This window comes from Mesoplodon densirostris, chromosome 1 (assembly GCF_025265405.1).
Source record: "Mesoplodon densirostris isolate mMesDen1 chromosome 1, mMesDen1 primary haplotype, whole genome shotgun sequence".
Classification (NCBI taxonomy): domain Eukaryota; kingdom Metazoa; phylum Chordata; class Mammalia; order Artiodactyla; family Ziphiidae; genus Mesoplodon; species Mesoplodon densirostris.
In genome coordinates this window covers 38,891,087-38,911,303 of record NC_082661.1, presented here as the reverse complement: position 1 = coordinate 38,911,303, position 20,217 = coordinate 38,891,087, and the positions used below count along the sequence as shown (strand labels likewise).

Sequence of the window (20,217 nt, the reverse complement as noted above, 5' to 3'; positions counted from 1 at the left end):
ATGCAGAAGAATCACCAGAGAAATCTGATTAAAGCTCAAGTTCCCAGCCACAGCTTCAGACCTCCTAGTTTGACAGGCTTTGGGTTTCCCAGAAATCTGTCCATTTAAAATGAGCTCCTGATGAGGTTGACCTCTGTGACCTGCTTTTTGAGAAATGCTGGCTTAAAGGCTAAGAGTATGGATTTGGAACCAAGCCCAAGTCCCATCTCTGCCAGTAGTATAACATTGGGTATGTTCCTTAACCACTCGTAGCCTCGGTTGCTCCATCCGTAAAAAGGCCGTGAGAATATCCAATCCATAGGGCTGTTGTAGGATAAAATGAGGTCCTAATATAAAAGGCTTGGCAGGATCTGGTCATGACAGTTACTCAGCACATGCCATCTCTTATTTTTTGTAGTATTAATCTTAATTGGCTGAAGCTACAGGCAAAGGAGACCAGGGGAAGCTTGGATTTTCTGGACCAAACAGGCATTAAATCTTTGACTCTGAGGTCTCTGCAGTGAGATGTTTCCATGGACGGAGATCCACCTCCTAACTCCCAAGGACAGACAGTGGCTGCTGACCGCACTCAGATGTTTATACCCAGGAAGACAAGTGGCACACAGCCGGGGAGCTGCGAGGATGCTAAACAGCCTGGGCAGAAAAGTGCTTTGAGACAAAGACGCTTTAGGGCAGAGAAAGTATTTTTATACATCTTTGTACCTCCTGGGCCAGTTGGGTAAAAGAGAAGTTGACAGCTCTCCTATATAATGATATTAAGGGAAAACTTCTGTTTCTTCCTCTATAAAATGTTTGGGATTAACATATACACACTGTTATATAAAAAAATAGATAACCGGGACTTCCCTGGTGGTCCAGTGGTTAAGACTCCACACTTCCACTGCAGGGGCCACAGGTTCCATCCCTGGTCGGGGAACTAAGATACTGCATGCCGTGTGGTGCAGCCTGAAAAAAAAAAAAGATAACCCACAAGGACCTACTGTATAGCACTGGGAACTCTACTCAGTATTTTGTAATAACCTATAAGGGAAAAGAATCTGCAAAAGAATAAATATATATGTGTGTATAACTGAATCACTTTTCTGTACACATGAGACTAACACAGCATTGTAAATCAACTATACTTCAATAAAAAATTATGTCAAAATAAAGTAAAATAAAATGGGCATGATAATAATATTTTCCCCAAAGAGTTCTGAAGAACAAATGAGTGAAGATATGTGTGAATCCCTTAGTGGTGATGATTGACACCAGTGGTCCTTGGAAAGTATTGTTACTTTTCCCATCCCTTCTGGTGTGAAAGTAACTGTAGTATCATTTTCAGAGACAGATATTGATTAGGAGAAGGGAAACAGATGATTTAGATGTGTAGTGAGATTTTAGAGCACTGTTTCTGTTTTTTAAAAATCTATGTTTCCCCTGGTAAACTTAAGTCATACTTTGTTTTAATTAAGTTTAATATGTTATATATAAAAAGTCATATATATGTGCATGTATAATATATGTATGTATGTGTGTGTACAAGCACACACATACACACGCACACAGAGTTGTTGTTTTATTTTCACCCACTAGGCTACCAGTCAGGAAGTTATAGAGAGCAAAGTTACATAATGACTCAGCAAGTTGTGAGTCAGTGTGGATTATCCTGCTGATACATTTTAACCCATGTTTATGTTTATCTCCTGTGTGTTTTCAATTTCTTCCCACTTACGGCATTGGTTGGCACTTCCCGTGTTAATGTGATTCTACCCTTTCCGGGGAAACTTACACATCCTGGTTGTCATGTCCTTGGCCGTACCACTAGAGGGAGCCACTCTGTAATGGGTGAGGTCAGCCAAACAGAAATAACGTGATCAGCCTGGTGCTGATCAGAGGCCAAGGCGACAGGTTACAGGTAACATATTTAAGATTTATTAAAAAACACATAGGTAACAAGTCAGAGCTTTGGCTAGGAATGATTTGGAAAAGAATAGAAGGCATTACTCCACAAAACATTCACAGTGTGTGCTAGAGACAGAGAGCAGGGAAGTGTTCTAGAAGCATTTGCGGTGGACGATGGATGGCCCGGCCTCGTCGTACTCCTGTTTGCTGATCCACATCTGCTGGAAGGTGGACAGAGAGGCCAGGATGGAGCCGCCAATCCAGACAGAGTATTTGCGCTCGGGAGGGGCAATGATCTGTTGGTCAGGATGAGGAAGAAAGGCCATTAATGCACTAGAAAACGGGGCCTGGGCATTCCAGCATGGTCCGAATTTGGTGACCCCTGCTGAAGCTTCATGGACAACAGGGACAATCTTGGCTGTTAGATGCTGAACCCGGACCTGAACCCTAACCCATGGGGTGTGAATAAGTTGTGGATTTAGAGATTCTTCAATGAGCACATTTGGTTTCCCAGCTTCCTTTTACACAGTCTATTCCAAAGCATCTATGACACACCTGCTGCATTCAGTCTACTATTGGGCAAACTGAAAGTTGGCCCCAAATCCTGCATGGCCTCCATTTAAGCCCTGACAATGTTCCTGACTTCCATAAGCTGTTCTTCAGAACTCAACACGACACATATGCTCTGTGTACACAAACACCAGCAACTTTGAGGAGAAGTTTTGATTGTGCCAGAACTTACCACACAGGAACTTACTATAGACCTGATTAAGTACACTGAGATGCACTGTTTAACACAGAGGCGCCCAAGCATCCCCCACTGGGATGAACATTCCCCTGGGATAGGTCTGGGTTAGGCTGCATTGGCTGGCCCTACCCACTGCATAGGCCTGGCATGTAAGGACATGTTGACGTTTCTTAAATCAATGGATGGTTTAGGCTCAGAGAGCAGTGAACCAGGCCGAGGGTATGTCTCCCTACAGCAACTCTACAAATAGCTATAGTTGAGTAATTCCAAATTCCACATCAGACTTGGATACTTGGGTAGAAATGAATATGGACACTTGGGCCAACAGATAAGGTATTTCTGAAACGGTGGTGAAAGGGTTTAATTTCTGTTTATGCCTTGAGCTCTGGTTGAACATTTATTTGCAATACAAGTACCTGATATTTACCGAGCACTTACCATGTGCCGAGCACTGTGCTAAGCATTTTACATGTACTATCTCATTTAATCCTTATAACCACTTTGAAGAGTAAGTACTGAATTACTCCCATATTCCAAATGAGGAAACAGAGACTGAGAGAGGTTTAAGTAATTGACCTTGATCACACCGGTTGGTACCTATCAGACCCAGTATGCAAACCTGGACTTCTCCCAGGTATTTTTTTGTTTTGTTTTAGAAATAACTTTTCATTTTCGTATAATTTTAGTTTTACAGCAAAGTGGTAAAGACAGTACAGAGAGTTCCTATAGACCACCCCCCACCCCCATTCAGTGTCAGTTTCCCCTAAGGTCACCATCTTACTGTGCCAGGTTTTTAATGGTTTGCTCTCATCACACTGGAGCTCAAAGTTCTACATTCATTTCTATTCAACACTTCCAAGTTTGAAGAACTAGAAACTACCTAACTCTAGCTGGGTGTCTGTCATATATCCCCAACCTAGGTTGGCTTTGTCAGCAACCCGAGCAGCTGGTTTCATGTCCCTCCCTCCAGGGTGGGAAGATGAGGAGGTAAGTGCCAATCGGAGGGGCATCCAAGAATCATAAATCCTCAGAAAACAGTCTCTCTCCTCTTAACCCGCAGAATTCCGAACCTCTAATGTGGAGAGACAGCATGCTTCAGTCTAGCCCTCCCTGTTAGGTTAGCTGCAGACCCTTTCAAAAAAGGAGTGCAAGGGGCTTCCCTGGTGGTGCAGCGGTTGAGACTCCGCCTGCCGATGTAGGGGACACGGGTTCATGCCCTGGTCCGGGAGGATCCTACATGCCGCGGAGAGGCTGGGCCCATGAGCCATGGCCGCTGAGCCTGTGCGTCCGGAGCCTGTGCTCCGCAACAGGAGAGGCCACAGCAGTGAGAGGTCCGCATACCGCAAAAAAAAAAAAAAGAGTGCAAATCACAGAGAACTTGTCTGAATACCTCTCGTGTGTGTGAAGTGCCCCCAGAGGGCCCCTTCTCCTGCTCCCTGGGGCGTGGATCAGAAGGTCCCAGCCTGGCCTCCTGATTTCAGAGTGATAACAGCCTTTGAGAAGTCATCAGCCACATGTAAGTTTGCCTCCAAAGAATGATGGCCTTTTAATCTGAGTTTCTTTGACTGTGACTCAAAACTCACACAGTGTAGGGATTCTGATGGCTCAAGCACTGAGCTTGGTCATCCTGGGGCCATGCTGCACTTTTGAGCACTTGTATCAAAGGGTATGTCAGACAGAGAGATGAAGATAAAATTCTAATTCCTGGCCACTGAGATGGAGTCACATTTAGTACTGGAAGAAGAGTATACACTATTGAATCTACAGGGTTACACCTCTTCAGAAATAAGTCTGGCTCATCTGTAATATTTGTAACACTCTATACATGACATGCACTATTTTTGTGATGAGGAAAAACAACAAAATGTGTATTTTAGTGAGATATGGACACATGGGGGGCTCTATTGACCTTCACTGCAGCTGCTGAAAGTAGATGATTGACAAGGATAAGTACAGATTAAATTTTGTACAAGATAATTCAACTTCTTTATGAACTGAACTGACCTATATCATTTATAGTATGGGACTTGTGGACTTTTAACCACTGCCTAGCTCTAAAACCCATGAGTGCATGTGACCAAGATGTAGCCTCTGAAGAGTCCTTCACCTCTGGTTGCAGGGCTGGCATTGCCAGCAGCATACATGGGCCCGTCACTGAACTGTACCTTGATCTTCATGGTGCTGGGCGCCAGGGCCGTGATCTCCTTCTGCATGCGGTCGGCAATGCCAGGGTACATGGTGGTGCCCCCGGACAGGACGTTGTTAGCATAGAGGTCCTTCCTGATGTCAATATCGCATTTCATGATGCTGTTGTAGGTGGTTTCATGGATGCCAGCAGACTCCATCCCTGGAAAAGAAACACAGGCCATGGTCCTTGGGTGGTGAATAAAGGCCAGGTTGACGTGGAAGATGATGCGAGCAACTGGATGATCTTACACTGGACAAAAGTTAGGCAGGCATGATGCTCTGGGAACCAGCCATCTCAGGACCGAAAGGTCCTCGAATGCCCCGTGTCCTCCTACCTCTTGTCTAGGGAGGAAGCCCTTCCTCAGCATCTCTGGGAAGGTGGGAGGCTACAACATCATATCCCTGATTTTTAATAGACTCACTACTATAAATGATTCACATAAGAAGCAAAGTCTTCAGATTGCCAGCAGAAGGTTCCATGCTGAGCCAATGTTGCAGCTGTTGCTCAGAACTTTCCCAAGTCTCTCTTTGGCTGCTGCCTTGTTCTTACTCCTCAAAGCTTTATGATGCTGAATCATCCAAAAAAAAAAAAGCTTCATTTTATTTGGACAAAGACTCGCTTTTCTTCAATCTTTGCAGTTTTGTGATGTAATACTAATAATGCTTAGTGATTACTTACAGCCAATATCTAATAAGCATTGAATACTCATTTTGGCCAAGTCCTGGGCTAAGTGCCCCCCACCCCCCGCCCACAGCTCGTGTAATCCTCACAGCCAGCCTATGAAATAGGTACTATGATAATCCTCATTTTACAGATGAGGACCCTGAGACTTCAGCATCCAAGGTCATGAATAGAGAATTAAGACTCAAACCCAGGCTCACCCCTCCCAGAGCCTGCCCTCTGTAAACAACTATGCTAACCCGTCTCCCAAGGTCAGTGCTAATGTAAGATTGGGCATTTCCACTTTTCTCTCCCCCTATTATTCCCAGACTCAGCATTCAACCTATCCTTCCCATCCATCCATCCGGTGGCTCCACTGTGTCCTAAGCACAGAGAGTATCTGATTCTTTCACCGTAAACCACACAGCAAGAATGCTTTGGGCTTGACTACAACATAGACAATGTTTTCTTAAAAAGAAAACTCCTTTTCTGGCCTCCTTAACTCTTAAAAATGTGACCTTCTTTCCTTTGACCTGGTTTAGAAATGCACTTGGTTTTGTGGCCCCTGTCACATGTCCCCACACGCAGAAGGGTGCTGGGGGCTGAGGGTCGGCTGGGTGCAGGTGGAGAGGGTGGTCTCCCCAGAAGCAGGGCCAGGGCGTGCTGCCTACCGATGAACGAGGGCTGGAACAGGGTCTCTGGGCAGCGGAACCGCTCGTTCCCGATGGTGATCACCTGCCCGTCAGGCAGCTCGTAGCTCTTCTCGAGGGAGGAGGAGGACGCAGCAGTGGCCATCTCGTTTTCAAAGTCCAGGGCTACATAGCACAGTTTCTCCTTGATGTCCCGGACAATCTCACGCTCAGCTGTCAGCGAGATACAAACAAGGTTTGCACAGGCGGTAAAAATCCACCTGCCCGGGCCTCCCTGGTGGTGAGTGGTTGAGAGTCTGCCTGCCGATGCAGGGGACATGGGTTCATGCCCTGGTCCGGGAAGATCCCACATGCCGCGGAGCGGCTGGGCCCGTGAGCCATGGCCACTGAGCTTGCGCATCTGGAGCCTGTGCTCCGCAGCGGGAGAGGCCACAACAGTGAGAGGCCCGCTTACCGCAAAAAAAAAAAAAAAAAAATCCACCTGCCCTACTGCAGGCTCTCCTACAATACAGGCTCCATCCACAAAGTGTATAAGTTCGACATTACATTCTGCACCCCCAAATCCATCAGGGCAATTAAATTATAAGTCCACTACGGAACCGCTTCTGTTCCCAGCAGAGTGCCTCACACAGAAGGTTCTTAGCAAATATTGTCTGGAAAGTTCAGGACAGGATGAAAATGAGCTGGCTAGAAACAGGCAAAGAGCAGGAAATCCTTTGTACATTAACTTTTTTGCACGATTAACTAATGAATCTCCATTATAAGTGCTTTATAACAGTTTGTTATATTGGATTTTCAGTTGACCAGGACGACACGTGCCGAAGCCGCCCCTTAGAGGCCCCTACAGTTTCAAAAAGCTCCAGAGACCCATGTCATCTGGGCCAGGTAGGTTCTAGCTCAAACCCTTGGAAAATTCATCACCTTCCAGAAAGAGGCAGGCCCTGGCTCAGGACAAGTCCCAGTTAAGAAGGCCCCAGTGGTGCATGGAAGAAGTGGGCAGGCAGACCGCTTTCAGACTCCTGCCCTCTGAAGTTCTAAGCTATTGGTTCCATCTGGGTCCCAGGAACCTTCTGGAAGCATCTTGGAATTCTTCATAGGGAGTAGAGAAGGAACAGAATTCACTCAACTGCCTACTCCAAAAGGAGATTTTAACATCTTCATCAGGGCTCAAACTTGGAGTCCAGAATAAGCCTCAGAGCTGTCCAGAAACCTAACCATTTGGACAAGACCAAACAGGCCAAGGGAGGGCGGGCAGCCAGGGTCAAGGGCACTGAGGACGTCCCGACATCTCTAGTGTAGTCTCTGCCTCTGGGCAGCGGAACACCAGTTTATAGTCTGAAGACAAATGTGTCGCTGCCTGCGGGTTAATATTTATGGTCACTAACAAGTGCTGCGTGCTTCCTCAGGGCCAGGAATTCGATGTGCATGATCTCATTTTCTACTCACAGCATCCTGTGAGAAAGGGTCTATGATTACTCCCATTTTACAGATGAAGAGGCTATGGCTTAGTGAACTTGAGCATCTAGTCCGAGGTCACACAGCTAGTGAGTAGCAGAATTGGGACCCAAGTCCTACTGAGATGTCTCCAAAGACTGCCCATCACCACACCATACCACCTTCAGTCTCTATGTGTGAATGCAAGGGATTAAAAAATGTTCAAATAGTGCAACTCTGACGAGCTCATAATACCAGATGGTTATCACTGTTCTTCTTGAATAAATAGTGTAATTATTTGGCAATTTCACATAGCAAAATATTCATTGCTTTGCCCTGGGCATTAGAATCTGGCCTTGATACCTGCAAGGCTGCCTCCCATTGTTTCCTTGGATAATCACCAAGTCCTCGAAGAACACCCCGCCCTTACACCCCCTCCCTTTATCTCCCGCAGGCCTCACCTGTGGTCACGAAGGAATAGCCTCGCTCGGTCAGGATCTTCATGAGGTAGTCGGTGAGATCTCGGCCAGCCAGGTCCAGACGCATGATGGCGTGGGGCAGGGCATAGCCCTCATAGATGGGCACATTGTGGGTAACACCGTCTCCAGAGTCCAGTACAATGCCTGGGGGACAGTTGTACACAATAAAAGTCACCAGGGCAGCTGGTATGTGATCACTTTCTGGTCTAGTAGAAGGGGAATTTCTAAGCCTCTTATTTGAAAGGAAGGAAGGCATTTGATAGGAGAAGTGGGGGCAGGGCTGGTTAAAGAAGATAAAAAAGAAAAGAACAGGAAGAGGGAAACAATAGGAGAAGTCCTCCTGGAAATACAAGTTAAAGGGCTTAATTTTAAAGGTGAGAAGAAGACCTCTGAGGGCTGGAATTAACCCTGTCAATTTGAACTAAACCCCAATCCATCACAACCCGCATGTTTATGAACCATTAAATCCTGTAACTGATGGTGTATTCAGCTGAGGCTCTCACCTGCTCCCAACCACCTACCAGTTGTACGTCCAGAGGCGTAGAGGGACAGCACTGCCTGAATAGCCACATACATGGCTGGGACATTGAAAGTCTCAAACATGATCTGCAAAGCAATTCAAAGAGCTGAGTTAGTGATGCTGCCAGTCTTACCAAGAATGCACAAGACAGCATCTTGTTGAGGAATGCAGGGGGCCCACGTCGTTCTGGGTAGAGGAAACTAAGGTAAAGGAGGGCCAGGGAAGCCTTGATTACTAGTCAAGGAGAAATGAAGGTGTAAATGAAGAAACCATTATACCAGAGGCCTGATGGCATGGAGAGGGGGATATATGACCAGCCAGGTATAAGGGGGCTCTAGCTTCTGGCCCTGGCCCTGACTTGAACATGACCTGGGAGAATTCACCAAACTAACAGCTGAATAACGTGGACTTCATTCCAGGTCTCTTGATTACAAATGGAGGAGGAGTTTGGATGAGAAGCGTTCTCAGGGTCCTCCACTGTGAACAGTCCAGGACTTAATACTGTTATCAAAGCCAGAAGAAACAAAAGACAGCATCTATACTTCTCTGGTGTATGAAAGAGCCCTTTTTTTTTTTTTTTTTTTTTTGGCTGCGTGGCTTGCAGATCTTAGTTCCCTGACCAGGGATTGAACCCAGGCCCTCTGCAGTGATGAAAGCTCAAGAGTCCTAACCACTGGACCGCCAGGGAATTCCCAAAAGAGACCCTTTAAACCTGAAGCTCAGACTGGTTGAAATGAGCCCTGTTCTGTGCTCTGAGGTTCATTTAATCTGTTCCACTTTTTTATGTAGTTGCTGGGTCAATGCCAGCCCTAGAATCTGAGGCCACTCTGGCTGCAGTGAAGGAGCCCTGATTCCTGGAAGAAAAGAACCTCCTGCTGGTAACAGAGAACCAAGTATGAATGTCAATGTGGCAGCTCATGCAGTCTAGGGACACGATTAGAACCAGAGTCCCTCCCGGTCAAGCATTAGAAATCTGTGCCCACGGAGATGCCCACAGACCACCATTTCTCCATCTGCAAAACCCTCCCTGGTCTATTCACCAGAGTGAATATCTAGCATCATTTGCTAGACGGCCATAATTCCCAACTATATGTTTTACCATTCACAGGAAAAATAGCCCCCATAAGAAACAACATCTCTTGCTACATGAGCACTTCCCAGGCACACAGATGTTCCCCTGTAGAGAACAGCTGCTAGTGTGTTGGTGTAGCGCCTAGAACTCTTCCAAGAAAAAGACCCTGCAGTATTTACATTTATTATTCTCTGAGGTCAAAAGGTCATGGGCCAAGTCCAAGCTCTGCCACTTCTAGCTGTGTGACCTTGGGACAATCACCTAATGTACTTGAGCCTCGATTTCTTCATTTATATTATCAGCATACGAATAGCTCCTGCTTTACATTGTTAAGATTTAAAGAGACAATGCGTATAAAATGCTTAGCCCAGTGCCTAACCATAGCAAGCATGAAATTGACACTAGGCGTATTTATTTAGCAGCTCATCCAAACTGGAAATCTTGTCTGGCTGGTGGAATGGATAGTCTCCTGATCCAAAACCTTTGAGCTTCAGACAAGTGACAATAATAACAATAATAACTATTTGTTGAAGGTTATCAGACCAGGTACCATGAAACACATTTAGCATTTACCTCATTAATCTTCACATCAATCCTTTGAAAAATAATAGTACTAATATTATTCCCAACATATGGACAAGGAAACTGAGGCTCTGAGAAATTAAGTGGATTCTTTAAAGTCACATAGCTGATTAAGTGACAGATCGAGTTTTCAAACCGGGATCTGTCAGACTCCAGAACCAAAATTCCCCATTTTATGTTATCCTGCACTTTGAAATGACTTCTCCTTAGAAGGTTTTAACCTAAACATGTCACATTTTCACTTAAATCTTGGAATTTTCCCGTTGCTCTTGGAATCAAGGGGCCATTCCTGCAGTAAGGATGTCAGTGCCATCAGGATGCTCCTGGCCTTTGGAATCCTGGAAAGTTATCAGCCTGTGACTGGACTGTTGGATGGGCCTTCTCGCTGCTGTCCTGCACAGCCCCTTTAACACAGGACTTTCCCCAGACACCAAAGTGCTGGGCCCTGGAGTGCATATTTACCTGGGTCATTTTCTCCCGGTTGGCTTTGGGGTTCAGGGGTGCCTCGGTGAGCAGGGTTGGATGTTCTTCAGGGGCAACGCGAAGCTCATTGTAGAAAGAGTGGTGCCAGATCTAGCAGGGGGACCAAGGAAAAGCACAATGATGTGACGCTGTAGGGACACTGCAGTCCTCAAAAAGGGATCAGAATGGGCTAATGAAACCAGGTCCAAATAAAATGCTAGAAGTACTCATTATGTGTCCCCATTTTTACAGATGCAGAGATTGAAACTCAAAGACTGTAAATAACTTACTGAGGGTTCACAGCTAGTAGGTGAATGAGCAAAAATGCAAACCCCGGACTATGAGGCAGGATGGAGTAGTGGTTAAGGGTACAGGCTCTGGCATCAAACCTGGGTTCAAATCCTGGCTTAACCACTTCTTGGTTATGTGAGCTTAGGCAAATTTTAACCCTTCTCAGCCACAATCTGTCCATGGGTAATATAAAAATAATTTGTGGGCTTCCCTGGTGGCGCAGTGGTTGAGAGTCCGCCTGCCGATGCAGGGGACACGGGTTCGTGCCCCGGTCCGGGCAGATCCCACATGCCGCGGAGTGGCTAGGCCCGTGCACCATGGCTGCTGAGCCTGCGTGTCCAGAGCCTGTGCTCCACAACGGGAGAGGCCACAGCAGTGAGAGGCCCGCGTACCGCAAAAATAAATAAATAAATAAATAAATAAATAAATAAATAATAATTTGTATGTCTTTGTGAGACTTAAGTCAGGGAACCCTAGAGTTGCTATTTAGCCCAGTTCCTAGCCCAGAGTAAATGTTACTATTATTCAACTATATCTTCTTTACCCCCTATTTCCACTGTAGTTAATATTCATGGGCGAATGACTTAGAGTAGCAAGTAAAAGCACAAATGAATGAATATATGAAAGGATGAATGAAGCTGACCTAATTGCCTAATTGCCCCTTTTAATATTTGAGGGAAATTTTCCTCCCCTCCATTCCCCTCTTTGCTCCCCAGGGCTGAGAGAAGCCTGCCTTGGTCAGCACACTCTGGACCTTTCGTTCATGGGCAGACATTTGGCCTTCAGGTGTTTCCAAAAAAAGCCAGTGTCTATTTCTAGCATGTCCGTGTGATGTACTTTGTACATACTTGTGTTTGCTTCATGGCTGAGCATCCTCTTTATTTTTGAGCTGTTTCTTTGTGTGTTTTTTGGGGTTTTTTTTGTTTGTTTGTTTTGTTTTTTGCAGTACGCGGGCCTCTCACTGTTGTGGCCTCTCCCGTTGTGGAGCACAGGCTCCGGACGCGCAGGCCCAGCGGCCATGGCTCACAGGCCCAGCCGCTCCGCGGCATGTGGGATCTTCCCGGACCGGGGCATGAACCCGTGTCCCCTGCATCAGCAGGTGGACTCTCAACCACTGCGCCACCAGGGAAGCCCTGAGCTGTTTCTTTTGTTAATTTAATTTTTATTTTATATTGGAGTATAGTTGTTTTACAATGTTGTGTTAGTTTCAGGTGTACAGCAAGGTGATTCAGTTATTCATATACATATATCCATACTTTTTCAGATTCTTTTCCCATATAGGTTATTACAGAATATTAAGTAGAGTTCCCTGTGAGCATCCTCTTTAAGCCCTGGATGCCATAAAGAACAAACCATTGTGAAAAAGTTTCAGTTAACTAGTTATTTTTAAAAGACTGAAAATTCTCCACTAGCACCAGAAATATTAAATTCATTCAGAATTAAAACAAAATAAAACAAGAACTGCTAGTGAAAGCTCATACATTAATAAAAGCTAGATCGACTTTAAAGAGTCTTTATCTTATTGCAGTTACTTTGGTTTTGAATTTGTTGTTTCTAGAAAGGAAATGAGACTCCTGAAAGTTCTATTTCTTTGATGGAGTAAAAGCAACACAGTGTTCAAGAAATCACAAAAAAAAAAGTGAAGAAAAGAAATTCTACCAATCGTATTATATACTATGGATACTCTGAAGCATCATCTAAAAACCAACCAATCCCTCTCTCTCTCTCTTATTCTTCTCTCTCTCTCTCTCTCTCTCTCTCTCTCGAAGACCCTTTGAATTTAAATTTTAAAAATTATGGAATGCTTTATTTGTTCCAAGGATCTTTCTCCAAGTGCATTCCTCTGAGACGCTGCCAGCTCCATGGAGAAACTCTTAAAAGAGTATTTTCCTACTATTAATATCTTCTTCACAGTGAAAACTGCAGTCTTAACCAAATCCAGAATCTTAGACTCAGTAAACCTAATGAAACACAATTTTTGTAGAGAAGCAGAAGTTTCAGCATTATTACTGATAAATCCTAGCAACACTATTTTCTTTTACACTAGTGGGAGGGAGAGAGAGAGAGAGAGAGAGAGAGAGAGAGAGAGAGAGAGAGAGTGTGTGTATGGAGCTGACAGATATATAAAAGTCCAGATGTTCTGGTTCTAATATATTTGCTGCATTTAAAAAATTTAAGTCACTTTCTCATTATTTCTTCTGCTTTTTCTCTGATCACTTGTGTTTCCATAATGCCTAATAACAAACATCAAAATCCTAGGATTTAACTCTTCTCCCCATTAGCTCTTCTATATGGGTCTGGGAGATAAAGACTTCACTTAATGCAACACGGAGATACTTTTAAAAATATTTATTTAAAAATTTTTGTCATGCGCTTGGGCTTCAATATGTTGAGGAACATTCAGGAATGTATGAATGTATAGTTTTCTATAGTGAAAACAAATAAATATATATATATTTTTAATGTTCAGGGTGAGTTAATGAAAAACTTTCAAGAATGGGTGGGTGAAGGCAACCCTTTGTTCTCCTGGCTGCTACTCATATAATGCTTGTCCTCGGAGGGCAAGCCAGTGGACTGAGCAATAGACTATTAATTCCCACCATTGTCTAAGGACTACTGTTCTCATCTGCAGAGCTAGCTCACTCTAATTGGTTTATAACCCCTGTTAGGCAAAGGATTTGCTTTTTTTTTTAATTTAAAGAAACAGTTCAGGATTCTTTTCCAGTTAGTAATAATCTAGAAGGAATATCAACAAGTAAAAGTACAATTGGGCAAAGTGAGCCAGTTCTTTTCCCCAGCAGTAGCAAGATGTTTGGAAACAGGAACCCCAGGAATCATGCATGAATCTCCCGGTACCTTTTCCATGTCATCCCAATTGGTAATGATGCCGTGTTCTATCGGGTACTTCAGGGTCAGGATTCCTCTTTTGCTTTGTGCTTCATCACCCACGTAGCTGTCTTTTTGTCCCATTCCCACCATCACCCCCTAAAAAAGGTTCAACACGTCACGAGCCAGCCTCTCTCAGAACTTGTGAACTGATTACAGTCCGAACACAAAGGGTTAAATCATTGCGATCAAAGTTCCTTCCGGTACCAACAATGATATGTTGAATCCTACTGTCACTAAGTTCTTAAGAAACAGCCTTAGTTGATTGGAAACAGGCCTGAATAGTTCTCTCAAATAGCAGAGAACCCTGAGGGTAAGGCAACTTTGTGTCATTTATCTTCTACATCACTTGATGTGCTCTCTTAGGGCAAAGATTGTATCTGTCTTGTTCGCACTATGACAAATTGCTTGGCACATATTCGGCACTCAGTCATTATTTGTTGAATGGATATGTAAATTTTTACATATTAGTTACATGGCATTTTGCCTCTTTTAATCCTTTCAACTGTACTTTTGAAGTTGTCACCTACCCAAGAGTATATCTAACCGTTATAAGCAAAAACATTATTTCTACAAATGATCACTCTGTGCTTGATTTCTCATAGATAAATTCATACCTATCAACACTGACATCTGCCTAAAGTAGTGGGATGTATTTTTTAATCATTAAGGTGAAGCTTTAAAAAAGAGAGAATTCTCATTACTAAAATTTAAAATTGTACTGGAGTGACTTAAAATTAAAATTGCAAAACAATCGTGGCTACTGTAGTTCCATAAGTATTGATTTATGCAAAATATCTCCATCCCACAAGTTCAACAAAGGGACAGAGTTCATTCATGGGGAGAGGCTTCTATTATTTGTTCTTGTGACTCTATGCCAAATTGAAAGCTTAAATATCAAACAGATAGGCTCAATGTGCAAAATACATTTCTGCTGTGAACGAGAATTTCTGAGATGAAACTCTTAGTTTTTACCCCGTGGCTGCCATCAACATTTTGTTTCTACATAATGCTATGTAAAATTACCATGTGGCTGTCCAGATGTATTTTGCTGACAGCTAACAGACGTAAAATTACATTTGGTAACAATGCTGATTTTCATCTAACATTAGGTTCTGTGAGAGTGAGTGACCTGGGCTTTTATTTTAGTTTCTTTCCAAAGAGTAGCTATGGAATACATCAGATAACCCATAAACTCATAAATATTTCTGATGCTGATGACAATGATTACATTTAGACAAAAAGGATTTATGAAAAAGAGTCAGTCTTTGTATCTGATAGACACCCAATAGATAATCTATCAACATTGTGTATTAAACTGGCACTTATTTCTAGACGTCAATCATCAGAGGTACATTTTTAACATGGTTACATAATTCCCGGGCAGAGAGCAACAGACAATCTATGAATACCCATAGCGGGTGCCAGAGACATAGAGGGACCAAATCTATAGCTTTGTTTCTCTCTGTTCCAGAGAAAATTTTCCTCACCTGATGTCTGGGACGTCCCACAATGGACGGGAAAACAGCCCTGGGAGCATCGTCCCCAGCAAAGCCAGCCTTACAGAGCCCAGAGCCATTGTCACACACCAGGGCGGTGCTGTCCTCTTCTTCACACATCTTGGCTGGAGCTAGACACAGGGTCCTGCAGGGAACAGGGAGGAAGCCACCCCGCTGTTATCCAACAGTCATGGCACTTAACCTGACCACTCCCACCTTCCAGGCTGGGTTGAGACCCCTCCTGTGTACTCCTAGAGCGCCCTCTGCTGATTCTTATCTAACACAGCATTTATCTCAAAGTATTTTCATTAGACTGAAAACTTTTTATAACTAAAACTCTGATTTCCACGTTCATACAACAGGTCTCTAGCACCGTGGCTGGCACGTCACATGTGCTCACAGGCACTTTAAAGACTGACTAAGTAAGTGAATGAATGAACTACTGCAGAGCACATATGGAATATCAGACCATGAGATCAGATATTCACAGGGACAAGTCATTTGTTAAAGAAGTATCTGGAATTTGCTGTCTGTATCCAACCATCTTCACATTTTTCTAGATATGTTATAACTTCAAATTTTTTTCAAAAATGTAGATTTTGAGGAATGGGCAGCATGTGAAAATTTGGAAATATTGCGACATTTAATGTAAAATGTTTAAAAGAAAATTCTCTTTTGGATCCTGAGGACTTTAAATTTTACCCTTGGAAAAACATTAGAACCAATCAAAACTTTCTAAGAAGGTGCTTTAAATTTTAGGGACCACAGTTATTCCATTAATAAAAACCACTGCTACCCTGTAAGTCCAACAAGCCAAGGTGAATCCAAAACTTTAGACATCATGCAGTAGAATGCTTTGTTGCCATTAAAAAAGATAAATAAAAGGATAAGTTACAGGTATATTCTTATGTAATACTAAGTTAGAGAAAGTAACATTGTATGATCCCATTAAAAATGTATTTTTATGCACTAGAAAAAGATTAACCATATTTACCATGATGTTGATGGGGGTTATTTTTGAAGTGGTGGGTTTTCTAGGTATTTTAAATGATCATCCCTGAGTTCTGTAATATTTTCTAAATAAATTGAGCGTGTATTCTTTTAGTAAGAAAACAATATTTTAAATATCCCATTGTTAAGCTTGGATCCTACGGCAAAATTTGGAAGGCTGGAGCAAAAGTAAAAACTTAAAGATCTGGGAAATTGAAGGCTTATTAGAGAACGTTTTCATTTAATGCCCTCGTTTCTCAAATGAGAAAAATCAGGGGAAGTGATTTGCTCAAGGGCACACAGGGCCTTACAGGCAAAGTTGAACAAGAGATCAGGTACCCTTGGCTACCGTTCAGCTTTCAATCTAGACCCCTTCCATTTTCTAAGCAGAATTAGGTGAAAATAGTTTTTAAAGAGAAGGACACCCAGAGTTCTCTGCCTGACTTTGAGATGATAGGATTTCAGGTTCAGGAAGATTCTTCTAAGTTGGTGAACTCATTGCACCCCCAGGCCTAGATATAAAAGGCAACTCTTTTAAGGAAATTTCTGGGACCTAAGAAAAGAAAAAAAAGCTATTACAGTGTGAGTTGTGCCAGACCATTCCCATGAAACCAATGCTCCGTCTTTCCAAATGCCTAGACCTTCCATGGCAGTGTCTCATGCAACGTAGCCCTTTGCAAAGAGCATGAACCTCAACTGAGAGGACATATCTTAAAATCCAGGACATGTACTATTATCGCCAGCTGACAAACCAGGAAATCAAGACTCAGGTTGGAATGATTTGTCCAAGATCCCAAAACTGGTAGAGTTAGGACAATAAAAATTAAAGCACATGATGATTATGGGCTTGGATTCTGGAGTCTCACTCTGGATTTGAGTGTGGCCTTCACCGCTTAGAAGCTATGTGACTTAGTAAGTTATGTAACATCTCTAAATCAGTTTCTTTATCTATGAAACAACAGTAAAATCTGTATGTAGTACATAGAGTTCTTATGGGGAGTAGATTTCCTAAAAGGCATTTAAAATAATTTATGGTGGCATATACATTATGAATTTGCAATAAATATTATTTTAAAATTATTAGCATCATTATATGATTATTATCATTATCCAGATCTTTTTACTTCTAGTCTTTGCTTCCTCTCCACACTCCCTCTAGGCCTACCACAGAAACCTTCACCTTGTGGATTCTACTTGTAAGAATGGAAAATGAGGTTTATCAATGGCCGACTCTTTCTTTTCCCACCCTTCCCTTCCCTTTCCAGACACTGAATTATGTTTGGCAGTCATGTGATTTGGCTTCCTTCCTAGCAGATTAAGAAGCAAAAAAGAGAGTTGAGAAATATAAGAGAGAGAAGGCAGAAGAAGCAGTCGGAGTCCGAGGCATGTGTCAGAGGCTGTCAGCACTGGGTCAGCAGCCTCTCTGGATGTGCTAAGCAGACTTGCCAAAACAGAAGTAAGGGCTGAAAACAGGATAAAATACTTGGAATTAGGAGGCTCTAAAAATGTGATGGTGTGGTCACTATGAATACACATGTCCTTCGTAACCCTTTCCGTGGGCAGGAAGGGTTTGGGGGAGTGTTAAGATGCATTGCAGATAAAGTAGGCTTAACGCTCAGCATCAGCAAGCGTGCAGAAAATTAAAAAATCTCAAAATTTGGTAAATGTGTTTTTATTTGGCAAAAAGAAAGAAAGAAAGAAAGAAAGAAAGAAAAAATGTTCAGGAAGAATTTTTAAATCTCTAAAAGGAGCACTGTCATTATAGAAATCTGTGTCCCCAGAAAGGACCCAGCTCAGTGGTTTGCAACTCTTACCTAACCTGATGAGCAGCTGGGTTTGGAGTAAAGCATTTCCTAATTAGGTAAAACACACTTGAATGTCTGCTTTTGGAACAGCACCCGGGTCAGGGGGTTTGCTCTAACCGACTCCAGTGCATCTTGTGCCAAAAATGAGTAGTTAGTGGGAGGGGAACGCTCCAGGTCCCAGCTCGACAGTCTTGAAACACAAACCATATTTAGTCATGAATCACAAAATGGAAGGAAAATCTCAGTGTGAAAACTCCAGTCCGGGCTGAAGCTGCCAACCCCTGATCTACAGCAAAGAGCAGCCTGTGGTGGCAGGGCTGGCTCCCAGGTCCCGCCCGGCTGAGAAATGCAAACCAGACATCGCACAGGCTGAGACGCAAACAGCTGTCAGACGCACACTCGGCTCCCTCTCTCTTTATTCACAAAGATTCAGCGGGGCGCCTGCTGCGCTCTGCTGCAGACGACCAACCAACCGAGACGCATATATCTTTTTTTTTAACATCTTTATTGGAGTATAATTGCTTTACAATGCTGTGTTAGTTTCTGCTTTATAACAAAGTGAATCAGTTATACATCTACATATGTTCCCATATCTCTTCCCTCTTGCGTCTCCCTCCCTCCCACCCTCCCTATCCCACCTCTCTAGGTGGTCACAAAGCACCGAGCTGATCTCCCTGTGCTATGCGGCTGCTTCCCACTAGCTATCTATTGTACGTTTGGTAGTGTATATATGTCCATGCCACTCTCTCACTTTGTCCCAGCTTACCCTTCCCCCTCCCCGTGTCCTCAAGTCCATTCTCTAGTAGGTCTGTGTCTTTATTCCCGTCTTACCCCTAGGTTCTTCATGACCCTTTTTTTCCCCTTAGATTCCATATATATGTGTTAGCATATGGTATTTGTCTTTCTCTTTCTGACTTACTTCACTGAGACACATATATCTTGAAGTGTAAGCTCACAGTTACACTCAAGAGACTTTCCCACAGAAAACACTACCAATGAGAGCCAGAGGAACCCAGATGCAAATACACAAAGAGCCAATATCAAAGGCTAGGCAACTGACCTCGGTTCAGTTCTAAAATCCACTTCCAGACACCATAGCTGCACCAAAAGTACAGTCCACTGAAAAATCCCCACACTAAATCTGAACCACAAGCAGATACTGGAGTTTCCAGTGCCTAAATATAAATCATCGTGTAACTTACTGCAGACAGCTTGACTGCGTCTCTGAAATGCGCTGCAAGACCCAGACTGTTGGTTTAGTATAAACAGATGTTGCAGGTGACACACATAGATTTCATTCCATCTTGCTCTCCCCACCCTTTCCCACACCAGGCTGCGTCTTAGCTTGGATTTTAAGGTTAGATAATTAGAGCTAAAAGCTACAATCGTGTTAGTAGTACAATCTTCATTCAAAAATTTCAGAGTGTGTGAGCCTGGCCAAAATCCCCAGAGATGACATCTGATTATGCTGGGGAATGTCAGAGCCACTGGAATCTAAGTCACATCCCTGGGCCGGTGCCACTTACCCTGAAAGTGCTCGGCTGGGCTTCTCTCCTCTGGCTGGTGTTCGGAGAAGCTGAACGCTGAAGGGTTATATAGCCCCTTGGTCTGCTCCCCTCCCACTTGCTTCCCAAACAAGGAACAAAGACAGACTTCAGCCCTCCGTTCAGTCTAACACAACCATATAGGGACCTCAGCACAAAACTCTCTAATCTGGGTGGCCCGAGGTCTGGGTCTCTTCCACCGCATTCCACTGCTCTGCTCATGAAAAGGCAGGCAGCTCAGCTGCCTGTGGGAGATAAACACCCCAAGCCTTCAGAACAATTGCTGAAATGCCCAGAGATACTGAGTGAGCCTCATGGGGCAGATGCAGGCACGGTTCGCACATTCCTCAGGAGATGCCAGCCGGCTGTCTTGCTAGCGTTTCCAGTCATTTCCTCATGAACTGAGAACAGAAAGAAGCAGCCTCTGAGAAGCAGGGACTTTTAAAAATTCCCCTAAAAACGGGGTCTGCAATGAAGAAAGTGATGCTGCAACGGTCCATATGTTTAGAGAGGGAGTGAGAAC

At 43.6% G+C, this 20,217-nt stretch overlaps 1 protein-coding gene across 1 annotated transcript; it reads right to left on the bottom strand.

The window, feature by feature from the left end:
• Window positions 1-1,891: 1,891 nt before the first annotated feature.
• ACTA2 (actin alpha 2, smooth muscle) lies at window positions 1,892-19,785 on the bottom strand. The gene is made up of 9 exons (XM_060102396.1): window positions 19,677-19,785; window positions 15,347-15,500; window positions 13,827-13,955; window positions 10,680-10,790; window positions 8,565-8,649; window positions 8,026-8,187; window positions 6,152-6,343; window positions 4,798-4,979; window positions 1,892-2,180 (listed from the first exon to the last, which is right to left on the bottom strand). Exons 2-9 carry the CDS (start codon window positions 15,473-15,475, stop codon window positions 2,037-2,039), a joined length of 1,134 nt encoding a protein of 377 aa, XP_059958379.1. The 5' UTR covers window positions 15,476-15,500; window positions 19,677-19,785; the 3' UTR covers window positions 1,892-2,036.
• Window positions 19,786-20,217: the final 432 nt, after the last annotated feature.

Bases quoted from the DNA above. Each gene is read 5' to 3' on its own strand.
- ACTA2 (XM_060102396.1), bottom strand. From the start codon at position 15,475: ATGTGTGAAGAAGAGGACAGCACCGCCCTGGTGTGTGACAATGGCTCT. The intron at 10,791-13,826 runs GTACCGGGAGAT...TCCCCCTGCTAG, and splicing joins ATTGGGATGACATGGAAAAG to ATCTGGCACCACTCTTTCTA. The intron at 6,344-8,025 runs GTGAGGCCTGCG...TCTCGCTGACAG, and splicing joins CTATTCCTTCGTGACCACAG to CTGAGCGTGAGATTGTCCGG.